The sequence below is a fragment of the Scyliorhinus canicula genome, chromosome 18 (genome assembly GCF_902713615.1).
Source record: "Scyliorhinus canicula chromosome 18, sScyCan1.1, whole genome shotgun sequence".
NCBI lineage: Eukaryota > Metazoa > Chordata > Chondrichthyes > Carcharhiniformes > Scyliorhinidae > Scyliorhinus > Scyliorhinus canicula.
This window is the reverse complement of record NC_052163.1, coordinates 98,752,195-98,765,513: the sequence shown is the minus strand read 5'-3', so window position 1 is coordinate 98,765,513 and position 13,319 is coordinate 98,752,195. Positions and strand designations below refer to the sequence as shown.

Here is a 13,319-nt window from a genome sequence, read left to right as displayed (position 1 = left end):
TCCAACCCATACACCCGAGAGCACCCTGTCCTGAACCCCACGCGGCGGCAGCAGAGGGAACCCCGCCACCTGCCGCCTGACAAATGCCCTTACTTGCATGTACCTAAAGGTGTTCCCCGTGGGGAAGCCCAAACTTCCCCTCCAGCTCACCCAGGCTTGCAAATTTCCCGTCTATGAACAGGTCCACCAGCCTCCTGACACTTGCCCTGTGCCAACTCAGGAACCCGCCATCAATTCTCCCCGGAACAAACCGGTGGTTCCCCCGTATCGAGGCCCCCACCTCCCCCCTGTGCCGCCTCCATTGCCCCCAAATCTTGAGGGTAGCGGCCACCACCGGGCTCGTGGTATACCTCGTTGGAGGGAGCGGCAGCGGCGCCATTGCCAGCGCTTCCAGGCTCGTGCCCACACAGGATGCCATCTCCATCCTCTTCCATGCTGCCCCCTCCCCGTCCATTACCCACTTATGCACCATCGCTGCGTTGGCAGCCCAATAATACCCACAGAGGTTGGGCAACGCCAGCCCCCCCATCCCTGCCCCGCTCCAAGAACACCCGTCTCACCCTTGGAGTCCCATGTGCCCACACAAACCCCGTAATGCTCCTGTTAACCCGCCTGAAAAAGGCCTTCGGGATAAGGATAGGGAGACACTGGAACAGGAACAGAAACCTCGGGAGCACCGTCATCTTGACTGACTGCACCCTACCCGCCAAAGACAGCGGCAACAGGTCCCATCTCTTAAACTCTTCCTCCATTTGCTCCACCAGCCTTGTGAGGTTTAGCTTATGCAAGGCCCCCCAGCTCCTGGCCACCTGAACCCCCAAGTACATGAAGCTCCTCTCCGCCCTTTTCAGTGGGAGCCTCCCAATCCCCCCTCATGGTCCCCCGGGTGTACCACAAACAGTTCGCTTTTCCCAAAGTTAAGCTTATACCCTGAGAAATCCCCAAATTCCCGGAGAATCCCCATCACCACCGGCATTCCCCCCACCGGGTCCGCCACATACAATAGGTCGTCCGCATAGAGCGACCCTCGGTGCTCTTCCCCACCCCGGACCAGCCCCCTCCAATCCCCCGACTCCCTCAACGCCATAGCCAGGGGTTCAATTGCCAACGCAAAAAGTAGGGGGGACAGGGGACACCCCTGCCTCGTCCCTCGGTATAGTTGAAAATACTCCAACCTCTTATTCGTGGCCACACTCGCCATCGGGGCCTCATACAACAGCCTCACCCAATTGACAAACCCCTCCCCAAACCCAAACCTTTCCAGCACCTCCCACAAGTACCCACACTCGACCCTATCAAAGGCCTTCTCCGCATCTAGCGCCACCACTATCTCCGCCTCCCCTTCCACGCCGGCATCATAATAACGTTCAAGAGCCTCCGTATATTACTGTTCAGCTGCCTCCCCTTCACAAACCCCGTTTGATCCTTCTGGATAACCTGCGGCACACAATCTTCTATCCTCGTGGCTAAGATCTTTGCCAACAACTTGGCGTCCACATTCAGGAGTGAGATCGGCCTGTATGACCCACACTGCAGGGGATCCTTGTCTCGCTTAAGGATCAAGGAGATCCGGGCCCGAGACATCGTCGGGGGCAAAGCCCCCCCTCCCTCGCCTCGTTGAAGGTCCTAACCAACAGGGGGCCCAGCAGGTCTGCATACGCCTTGTAAAATTCAACCGGGAACCCATCTGGCCCCGGCGCCTTCCCCGATTGCATGTTCCCTATCCCTTTAACCAGCTCCTCAAGCTCAACTGGCACCCCCAGACCCTCCACCCGTCCCTTCTCTACCCTCGGGAATCTCATCCGGTCCAAAAAGCGCCCCATCCCCCCTTCTCCGCCGGAGGTTCAGATTGATATAGTCTCTCATAAAAGTCCCTGAAGACCCCATTAATGTCTACTCCCCCTCCGCACCACATTTCCTCCCTGATCCTTAACTCCACCAATCTCCCTAGCCGCATCCCGCTTACGGAGCTGGTGTGCCAGCATCCTACTCGCCTTCTCCCCATACTCGTACACCGCACCCTGAGCCTTTCTCCATTGAGCCTCCGCCTTTCTGGTGGTCAACAAGTCGAACTCAGAACGAAGGCTGCGCCGCTCCCTCAGCAATCCCTCCTCCGGGGCCTCCGCGTACCTCCTGTCCACCCTCACCATCTCCCCCACCAATCTCTCCCTTTCTCTCTGCTCCCCTCGCTCCCTGTGGGCCCGAATGGAGATCAACTCCCCCCGAACCACCGCCTTCAGCGCCTCCCAGACCGTCCCCACTCGGACCTCCCCATTATCGTTGGCCTCCAGATACCTCTCGATACATCCTCGAACCCGCCCCCTCACATCCTCGTCCGGCAGCAGCCCCACCTCCAAGCGCCACAACGGGCGCTGGTCCCTCTCCTCCCCCAGCTCGAGTTCCACCCAATGCGGGGCATGGTCAGAAATGGCTATCGCCAAGTACTCAGCGTCTACTACCCCCGCAATCAGCGCCCTACTCAAAACAAAGAAATCGATCCGGGAGTAGGCCTTATGCACATGGGAGAAGTATGAAAATTCCCTGGCCCTCGGCCTCGCGAAACTCCAAGGATTCACTCCTCCCATCTGGTCCATAAACCCCCTCAGCACCTTAGACGCCGCAGGCCTCCTACCCGTCCTGGAACTGGATCGATCCAGTGGCGGATCCAGCACCGTGTTGAAATCCCCCCCAATTATCAGGCCCCCCACCTCCAAATCTGGAATCCGGCCCAACTTGCGCCGCATGAAACCTGCATCATCCCAATTTGGGGCATATACATTGACCAGCACCACCCGCTCCCCTTTGCAGCTTGCCGCTCACCATCACGTACCTCCCGCCGCTGTCTGCCACCACACTCAACGCCTCAAACGACACCCTCTTCCCCACCAGGATCGCCACCCCCCTGTTTTTTGCATCCAACCCCGAATGAAACACTTGGCCCACCCACCCTTTCCTGAACCTAACCTGATCCGCCACTGAAGCATAGCCACGTCCGCCTTCAGCCCCCTCAGGTGCGCGAACACGCAGGACCGTTTGACTGGCCCGTTCAGTCCCCTCACATTCCAGGTGATCAGCCGGATTGGAGGGCCACCTGTCCCCCTCCCCCATCGACTAGCCATCACCCTTCCGTAATCCGCCACGTGCCCGCGCCCCCCGCTCAGCCCGTTCCCCACAGCTACAGACCCCCATCCCGACCCCCTCTGCACGCTCCAGCTCCTTCTTGGCCATTCCAGCAGCAACCCGGTATCCTCCCCTTCTTCCTCCTCACCCCCCCTCCCCCCGCAAGCTAGGGCCCGCCCCTAGCTGCGTAACTCCGGTCATTGTCTCCACCAGCACTTTCAATACCGCCCCATCTTCTTCCTCATCGCCTCCATGTGTTTTGTGAACTTTCTCTCAAGTTCCATGGCCATCACCTTGGTCATTTATTCTGCTGTGAGCAATGCGGCCTTCCCTGGTGCCCCAGCCTCCGCTTTCCTTACAGTTCCTGCGCTGACTTTTCCACTCACCGGCGGACTTTCATTAACCCCCTTTTCACGGCTGTTTTTTTCCCAAACTTGGACATTTCAGCAGAGATATTTTTTAACTCCACAGTTTTGTTTTAACATAAAGCCCAGCTGAGTTAAATGCCGTGATAGCTTTGATAGTTGCAATGAACTTTGACAGTTCGAATTAATTTTGAGAGTTCTTTGATAGCATGGCAGTTCTTTGACAGCATGACAGTTCTTTGAACGCTCTGACAGTTCTTTGTCAGTTAACAGTTCATTGACATCTTTGACAGTTCCTTTACAGCCTGACAATGCGCGTAGAAGAACCCCCCTGCGCATGCGCTGGGATGACGCCAGCACACGCTGACGCTCCTGCGCGTGCGCCAACTCGCACCGGTCAGTGGAGGCCCTTCGCCAGTTGGCGCGGTGTCAAGCTCTTCGGTCCCGACTGGCGCGGCACCAAACCCGCTGGCACCGGCCTAGCCTCTGAAGGTGCGGAGGATTCCGCACCTTCCGGGCGGCCCGACGCCTGAGTGGTTCACCCCGCTCCACCGGTTAGGGGAGAATCCCGCCTCTGATCTCTCCAAAAGATGTCCTCGGATCATACCCCTGCAAAAGGATAGCCCGGCTATAAGAATGAATCCACAAGGTTCAGACCTGCTCCTATCAGGTCCAATCTGCACACTTCAGGTTTCAGACGCCTACTTCACCAAAATCATACGAGTGGAGGTTGCTGCTGTTATATATGGACAACAATGTAGAACAATGCCAGCATCGTGGTTTCAATTCCCATACTGGCCTCCCCGAACAGACGCCGGAATGTGACGACTAGGGGCTTTTCATAGTAACTTCATTAAATCCTACTTGTGACGATAAGCGATTATTATTATTATTGTTGTTGTTGTTATTATTGTTATTATTAACAACTGTCACTATGAACTACAGATCTGGAATCTGCTTCATTAACCTCCCCCACTCCCCCACCACCAATCATAAATTGGTTGAAAGCAGTTAAAGTGCTATAAGAATTTACGTGAGGCTCTTCCTGATTTTCTGTTTATTTGTTTACAGATATTAATGAGTGTGAGGAGGACCCTAACATCTGTCTGTTTGGCTTCTGCACCAATACACCTGGAAGCTTCCAGTGTAACTGTGCGCTAGGATTCGTTCTCTCTGAGAATGGAAGGAGATGCTTTGGTAAGTGAGACTGAGATTGAAATCTCTGCACTTTTGAAAATGTGCATCTTTGGGTAAGGTGTTCATCCATGAGTAGGACTCGGTCATGTATGTGATCTAGTAAATTGTGCTTATTCAGCAAGTGTGTTCAGAAGGATTATGCGCTCAGTGTATGCGTTGTTACAATATAATCATCAGAATATGATACTATCCCACCTGATAATGATCTGTTTTCATTGACTATGTTTCAAATATGCCCAAGAAACATCCACATTATTTGTAGGTGTCCTTTGAAGAGGGTGGGAGTGTGACGGTAGAACTGCATGAAAAGGGCATGGATTGGGACTGTAGGGAGGAATACCTGAGGAAATTTTGCGAGACTGTCAGAGGACCTGAAGAGGATGAGAAAGAGTCACAAATTAGGATAAATAAGAAACTATTAAAAAAATTAATATGGGAATAAAAATAAAAAAGACACCAGGATAAGATGATTTGCATCTGAGAATATTGATGGGGGAAGAAATGGCTGGAATTAACAATTGTGCCAAAGGATTGATTACTTTTACCATGAAACCTTTCTGGGGCCTTTGTGAAATTCAGGACAAAACATTCGCTTCTTCCAAGTGTATGTGGCTTCTGTTGAGTCTGTGAAATGTATATTGAACCAAATTCCTGGTTTAGTCTGGGAAGGCTGACTTTTGACACAGGAAAGGTGGGATGGCAGATTTACTCAGGGTGCCTCCCCTGGAATTTGCATACATGGAGTGGAAACAAGTCAGATCTGGCTTCTGTGGAAAATTAGGCCTCCAGGGCAAAATAACTCTGCTTTGCCCCTCACTCCTCACTATAATTTGGGGCCCTATGATCCCATAACTTGGTTAAGTGGAAGTTAAGAGATCATTTACCCTCCTCCCTCATCCCAGGTCTGGGTATTAACTGGGGCAGGTTATCTGGGGCAGGTTAACTGGGGCAGGTTATCTGGGGCAGGTTAACTGGGGCAGGTTATCTGGGGCAGGTTAACTGGGGCAGGTTATCTGGGGCAGGTTAACTGGGGCAGGTTATCTGGATAGGGTGATAGATATTCGCTCAGGAAACATTTTAAGTCTGCAGCGTGGCTCTTTTAACCCAGTCAGGTTTCCCACTCAGAGGTCGTCCTGATTGACAGGCATGACTTCCAATCAGGCAGGGAGTAATCCAGAACGCCACCAAATTGGTCAGGTCCATTCCAAAATCCAAGGATCCACGTCACTTACCTTTTCTCCAAAAGTGTCCATGCCTCTCTTCAGCTGCCAGGTTTACCGGGGCCTGAGAAACCTCAGATTCTCCGGTATCCGGCGGGCAGGCAGTACCGGCGCCAAAGACTGGCGTGAACCACTCCGGCTTCAGGCCGGCCAGAAGATGCGGAATCCTCCACACCTTTGGGGGCTTGGTCGGCACTGGAGTGATTGGCGCCACGCCAACCGGCACCGAAGGGCCTCCACCGGCCGGCGCGAGTTGGCGTTGGCGCAGGGGCGCCAGCGTGTTCCCAGAACCACTGCCGTAATTCCTGCACATGCGAAGGGGGTTTCTCCTCCACGCCGGCCATGGCGGACCATTACACCGTTATGGGGGAAGAGTGTCCCCACGGCACAGGCCCGCCCGCAGATCGGTGGGCCCCGATGGCGGGCCAGGCCACCGTGGGAGCCCCCCCCCCCGGGGCCAGATCCCCCCGCGCCTTCCCCCCGAGGACTCTGCAGGCCGCCCGCAGAGCCAGGTCCCGCCTAAGAACCTTGTGTAATTTACGCCGGCGGGTCTGGCTGAAAATGGGTGGCCGCTGGGCCCATCGCGGAGCGGAGAATCGCCGGGGGGGGGGGGGGGGCGCTGCCATGGGCCCCCGACCTGCGCAGCGCGATTCTCACCTCCGCCAAAAAACCGGCGCCAGAGAATTCGGCAGCCGGCATCGGGGTAGGATTCACGCCGCCCCCTCCGGCGATTCTCCGGCCCGGCAGGAGGTCGGAGAATCCCGCCCCTGATCATGGACTGGAAAACCTGTGAAAAAAGGTTTAATCGGAGACTGCCAGTCTCATTCAGGTATTTAAATTGCCAACCCCGTCCTGGCTACCCATAAATCCCGGAAGCAGGGCTCGGATTATTTAAATATGAATGTGATCTGAGCTTGATCACTGAGGTTTTGTACACTAAAATTTCTAATTTCCTAATACTTCTAAAATTCCTAAGTTTCTAATAACCAAGACATACAAATATTCGCAATGCTCAGCAGCATGTTGATTGTCATTTCACTCATTTTTGGACAAATTAAAATGTTAAAGGACATGATTTATTTCAATGATAGCTGACCAATTGGAAGTGCAATTTTTGAATTGTACTCTTGCTGTTAAAACATAGGTCAGGGACAGCATGGTGGCGCAGTGGTTCGCACTGCTGCCTCACGGCACCGAGGTCCCAGGTTGAACCCCGGCTCTGGATCACTGTCTGTGTGGAGTTTGCACATTCTCCCCGTGTTTGCATAGGTTTCACCCCCACAACCCATAATGTGCAGGTTAGGTTGATTGGCCACGCTAAATTGCCCCTTAAGTGGAAATAAATGAATTGGGTACTCTAAATTGAAATAAAAGGTCAATCCACCTAAAAATGTGTATCACCATGAAACCGGCAAAACTGTTAATGTTTTTTGGATATTAATTGAATTCTAACCTTTCAGATACCAGGCAGAGTTTCTGCTTCACCAGGTTTGACAACGGCAAGTGTTCTGTACCCAAGGCCTTCAATACGACCAAAGCCCGGTGCTGTTGTAGCAAGATGCCAGGAGAGGGCTGGGGTGACCCATGTGAACTATGCCCTCAGGAAGAAGAAGGTAGATTTCCATCTTTCTGTATTATGCTAGCAGTGCTTTCTAGGGGTTTGGTACGTTAGTGCAGGGCCCTCCTACAATCGAACTTGAACTACATTGGATTTCAACATGTAAAATATAAGCCTGGAATTTCCACGGAGCTGCTCTCGCTTCGCTGTCATAGCTTTATGGATACGCGACAGAAACAAGAGAGGCGAGATTTTCCGGCCCATCCACGGCGTGTTTTCCGACGGAGCGGGTGAGTCGCCATTGGCCACCAGAGGATTCTTCCGGACCCACCAATCTTTACGGAGTTTGGTGCGACTCGTGCGCCCCAGGGCCAGGGAATCCGCTGCGGGTGGGGGTACCTTCGACGGGACCGGAAGATGCCGCCAGTGGGCAGGGACGGAAAATCTCACCCCTAGTTTTCATGTGTGTGTAACTCCGAGAACATTGTAGGTCACATTGAACAAAGCTTCAGGGAGGCTCAGTAGGACTTGCCACTCGTGTCCTTTTTTGAAAGTATTTTACGGGATAACTGATAAAATCGAAGAATGGAGAAAAGACAGAGAGGAAACATGAAGCTGCTATAGATTTTGAAGGAAGTAGGTCAGAACAATGCAGTTGCCTTCACAATAATCTTCCAAAGTTTTCTGGATTTAAAATATGTAGTCGCTCTGCTATTAAAGATAGGTAACAAAGAGAAAACCCTGCCAGGAAATTCTAGACTAATTAGCCGAGCACCTGTCGTCAGGAAATTACTCGGCTTTACAATTAAGAATAGACTGACTGACACCTTGAAAAATTTCAGCTAATCAGAGAAAACCAGCATGGATTTGTAAAGGAATTGTATAAACTGACAAACCTAGCTGGACACTAGCAGTGGATGGAGGAGTGGCTACAAATGTTATTTATATCAACTGGCAGAAGGCATTTCCGCCGTAAGAAACTATCAGATGAAATTGTTAGTCAAGAAATCAAAGGCAAATGATTAAGCTGGTGAGAAAATAGTCGAGTGGCAGGAGGCAAAAAGCAGGAATAATGGACAGGTACTTGCACTGCAGGAAATGACTCATGGGCGCGGTCTAACCGAATTGCAACAGTGTCCCATGTTGAGCACGTTTAGCCGGCACTTGCAGCACCGAGAAAGCCCACGCTGCCGAACGGGACTCTGTTGCAATCCTGGGGGGGGAGGGTGAACAGCCAGCTGTCGTGGTGCACATAGGCACCAACGATATAGGTAAAAAAACGGGATGAGGTCCTACAAGCGGAATTCAGGGAGTTAGGAGTTAAACTAAAAAGTAGGACCTCAAAGGTAGTAATCTCAGGATTGCTACCAGTGCCACGAGCTAGTCAGAGTAGGAATGTCAGGATAGATAGGATGAATGCGTGGCTCGAGAGATGGGGCAAGAGGGAGGGATTCAAATTCCTGGGGCATTGGGACCGGTTCTGGGGGAGGTGGGACCAGTACAAACCGGACGGTCTGCACCTGGGCAGGACTGGAACCGATGTCCTGGGGGGGGTGTTTTCTAGAGCTGTTGGGGAGGGTTTAAACTAATGTGGCAGGGGGATGGGAACCAATGCAGGAAGTTGGAAGGTAGTAAAACAGGGACAGAAGCAAAAGGAAGTAAGGGGAAAAGTGCAAGGCAGAGAAGACATAGTCAAAAATCTAAAAGGGCGACAGTACAAGGTACAGTGACTGAGGGGAGCTCAGCGAAGAGGCCCAGTAATAACAAAAGGAATAAAACTGGAGATGTTAAGATTCAAAACAGAGGTAAAAAAACCAACATAAGTGTACTTTACCTGAATGCTCGTAGTATTTGGAATAAAGTAAATGAGTTGATGGCACAAATCATCGTAAATGACTATGATTTAGTGGCCATTACTGAAACATGGTTAAAGGATGATCACGACTGGGAGTTAAATATCCGAGGGTATCAAACTATTCGGAAGGACAGAGTGGATGGTAAGGGAGGTGGTGTTGCTCTGTTATTTAAGGATGACATCCGGGCAATAGTAAGGGATGACATCGGTGCTATGGAGGATAAGGTTGAATCCATTTGGGTGGAAATCAGGAATAGTAAGGCGAAAAAGTCACTGATAGGAGTAGTCTATCGGCCACCAAATAGTAACGATATGGTGGGGCAGGCAATAAACAAAGAAATAACTGATGCATGTAGAAATGGTACAGCAGTTATCATGGGGGATTTTAATCTACATGTTGATTGGTTTAACCAGGTCGGTCAAGGCAACCTTGAGGAGGAGTTTATAGAATGTATCCGCGATAGTTTCCTAGAACAGTATGTAATGGAACCTACGAGGGAACAAGCGGTCCTAGATCTTGTCCTGTGTAATGAGACAGGATTGATTCATGATCTCATAGTTAGGGATCCTCTCGGAAGGAGCGATCACAATATGGTGGAATTTAAAATACAGATGGAGGGTGAGAAAGTAAAATCAAATACTAGTGTTTTGTGTTTAAACAAGGGAGATTACAAGAGGATGAGAGAAGAACTAGCTAAGGTAGACTGGGAGCTAAGACTTTATGGTGGAACAGTTGAGGAACAGTGGAGAACCTTCCAAGCGATTTTTCACAGTGCTCAGCAAAGGTTTATACCAACAAAAAGGAAGGACGGAAGAAAGAGGGAAAATCGACCGTGGATATCTAAGGAAATAAGGGAGAGTATCAAATTGAAGGAAAAAGCATATAAAGTGACAAAGATTGCTGGGAGATTAGAGGACTGGGAAATCTTTAGAGGGCAACAGAAAGCTACTAAAAAAGCTATAAAGAAGAGTAAGATAGAGTATGAGAGTAAACTTGCTCAGAATATAAAAACAGACAGTAAAAGTTTTTACAAATATATAAGACAAAAAAGAGTGGCTAAGGTAAATATTGGTCCTTTGGAGGATGAGAAGGGAGTTTTAATAATGGGAAATGAGGAAATGGCTGAGGAACTGAACAGGTTTTTTGGGTCGGTCTTCACAGTGGAAGACACAAATAACATGCCAGCGACTGATAGAAATGAGGCTATGACAGGTGAGGACCTTGAGAGGATTGTTATCACTAAGGAGGGAGTGATGGGCAAGCTAATGGGGCTAAAGGTAGACAAGTCTCCTGGCCCTGATGGAATGCATCCCAGAGTGCTAAAAGAGATGGCTAGGGAAATTGCAGATGCACTAGTGATAATTTACCGAAATTCACTAGACTCTGGGGTGGTCCCGGTGGATTGGAAATTAGCAAACGTGACACCACTGTTTAAAAAAGGAGATAGGCAGAAAGCAGGAAATTATAGGCCAGTGAGCTTAACTTCGGTAGTAGGGAAGATGCTGGAATCTATCATCAAGGAAGAAATTGCGAGGCATCTGGATAGAAATTGTCCCATTGGGCAGACGCAGCATGGGTTCGTAAAGGGCAGGTCATGCCTAACTAATTTAGTGGAATTTTTTGAGGACATTACCAGTGCAGTAGATAACGGGGAGCCGATGGATGTGGTATCTCTGGATTTCCAGAAAGCCTTTGACAAGGTGCCACACAAAAGGTTGCTGCATAAGATAAAGATGCATGGCATTAAGGGTAAAGTAGTAGCATGGATAGAGGATTGGTTAATTAATAGAAAGCAAAGAGTTGGGATAAATGGGTGTTTCTCTGGTTGGCAATCAGGAGCTAGTGGTGTCCCTCAGGGATCCGTGTTGGGCCCACAATTGTTCACAATTTACATAGATGATTTGGAGTTGGGGACCAAGGGCAATGTGTCCAAGTTTGCAGATGACACTAAGATGAGTGGTAAAGCGAAAAGTGCAGAGGATACTGGAAGTCAGCAGAGGGATTTGGATAGGTTAAGTGAATGGGCTAGGATATGGCAGATGGAATACAGTGTTGACAAATGTGAGGTTATCCATTTTGGTAGGAATAACAGCAAACGGATTATTATTTAAACGATAAAATATTAAAGCATGCCGCTGTTCAGAGAGATTTGGGTGTGCTGGTGCATGAGTCACAGAAGGTTGGTTTACAAGTGCAACAGGTGATTAAGAAGGCAAATGAAGGACGCGAGGCCCCCAAGCGTGGAGACCTGGATCAATGACATGGCGGGCTTCATTAAGCTTGAGAAGGTTAAATTCGCCCTGAGAGGATCGGTGCAAGGGTTCTTTAAATGGTGGCAACCTTTCCTCGACTTTCTGGCTCAACGATAGGGTACTGGGACAGTAGCAGCAGCAACCCGGGGGGGGTGGGGGGGGGGGACGTTGATTATGTTGGCTTATTTTATTTAAATTTGATGTATTTAATTTTAATTTATGGTTAAGTTCTCTTGTTGGGGGGGGGGGGGATGGGGGGAGTGTGATACATGTGATGTTACGGTATGGGGGGAATTGTGGGTGTTATGGGGCTGTTAGTTGCATATTACTGCTTGTTGCTATACTTGTTGTTATATTTTTATATTTTCTGTAAAAAATTCCAATATAAATTATTTTTTTAAAAAAAGAAGGCAAATGGAATTTTGTCCTTCATTGCTAGAGGGATGGAGTTTAAGACTAGGGAGGTTATGTTGCAATTATATACGGTGTTAATGCGGTCACGCCTGGAGTATTGTGTTCAGTTTTTGTCTCCTTACTTGAGAAAGGACGTACTGGCGCTGGAGGGTGTGCAGAGGAGATTCACTAGGTTAATCCCAGAGCTGAAGGGGTTGGATTATGAGGAGAGGTTGAGTAGACTGGGACTGTACTCGTTGGAATTTAGAAGGATGAGGGGGGATCTTATCGAAACACTTAAAATTATGAAGGGAATAGATAGGATAGATGCGGGCAGGTTGTTTCCACTGGCGGGTGACAGCAGAACTAGGGGACATAGCCTCAAAATAAGGGGAAGTAGATTTAGGACTGAGTTTAGGAGGAACTTCTTCACCCAAAGGGTTGTGAATCTATGGAATTCCTTGCCCAGTGAAGCAGTTGAGGCTCCTTCATTACATGTTTTTAAGGTAAAGATAGATAGTTTTTTGAAGAATAAAGGGATTAAGGATTATGGTGTTCGGGCCGGAAAGTGGAGCTGAGTCCACAAAAGATCAGCCATGATCTAATTGAATGGCGGAGCAGGCTCGAGGGGCCAGATGGCCTACTCCTGCTCCTAGTTCTTATGTTCTTATGTTCTTATGAGACCTCAGCGGGAAATGCCCTGCTGAGGTTGCACTTAGTCCCGTTACCTGCATTGAGAAGCTCCGCTCGCCAGAATTCCTCAGTGCAGGAGGAGATCGGCACGCCGTTTTAAAATGCCGCCCTGATCTCCCGACCCCCACCCGACACGAAACCCCGGACCTCCCAAAGCCCCAACTCACTTATAAGGGTGTCCTTGGGGGGGGGGCCCTCCCTTATAAGGGTGTCCTTGGGGGGGCCCCTCCCACACCCAATCTCGCATGGGCAGGGCACTCCCCCTGGGCCCGATCCCTGGCATGGGGGCAATGCCAGTCTGGCACCTTAGCATTGCTGCAGGCACTGAGAAACACCCAGCTAAACATGCCATTCAGGGTGCTTTAACTCAAGTCCGCTGAATCGCGCCCATTGTCATCAGTTCTGGGTAGGACATCTTGAGAAAAATATATTGGAGGGAGTGCAGCGAAGATTTACCAGAATGCTATCAGGACTCCAAGGTTTAAATTACCAGGCAAAATTACGGATAACAGGATTGTACTCCCTGAAATTTAGATGGCTGTTGTGCGATTAGCTCAAAATTTACAGTGTATTAAGGAGAACAGACACGGTAGTTAAAGAAACTATTTTCACTGGTTGGGGAATCTAGGACTCGGGAGCATGTCCTAAAGATTAGAGTCAAAGCA

The 13,319-nt window shown here is 50.0% G+C and overlaps 1 protein-coding gene across 1 annotated transcript in view; it reads left to right on the top strand.

Annotated features, from left to right (window-relative positions):
- The window catches only part of fbn2b (fibrillin 2b), a 310,225-nt gene that overhangs the window by 211,747 nt on the left and 85,159 nt on the right, over positions 1–13,319 (top strand). Inside the window, exons 49-50 of the mRNA XM_038776744.1 lie at positions 4,557–4,682; positions 7,363–7,515. Coding sequence (XP_038632672.1) covers positions 4,557–4,682; positions 7,363–7,515 — 279 coding nt within the window. The remainder of the gene's footprint in view (positions 1–4,556; positions 4,683–7,362; positions 7,516–13,319) is intronic.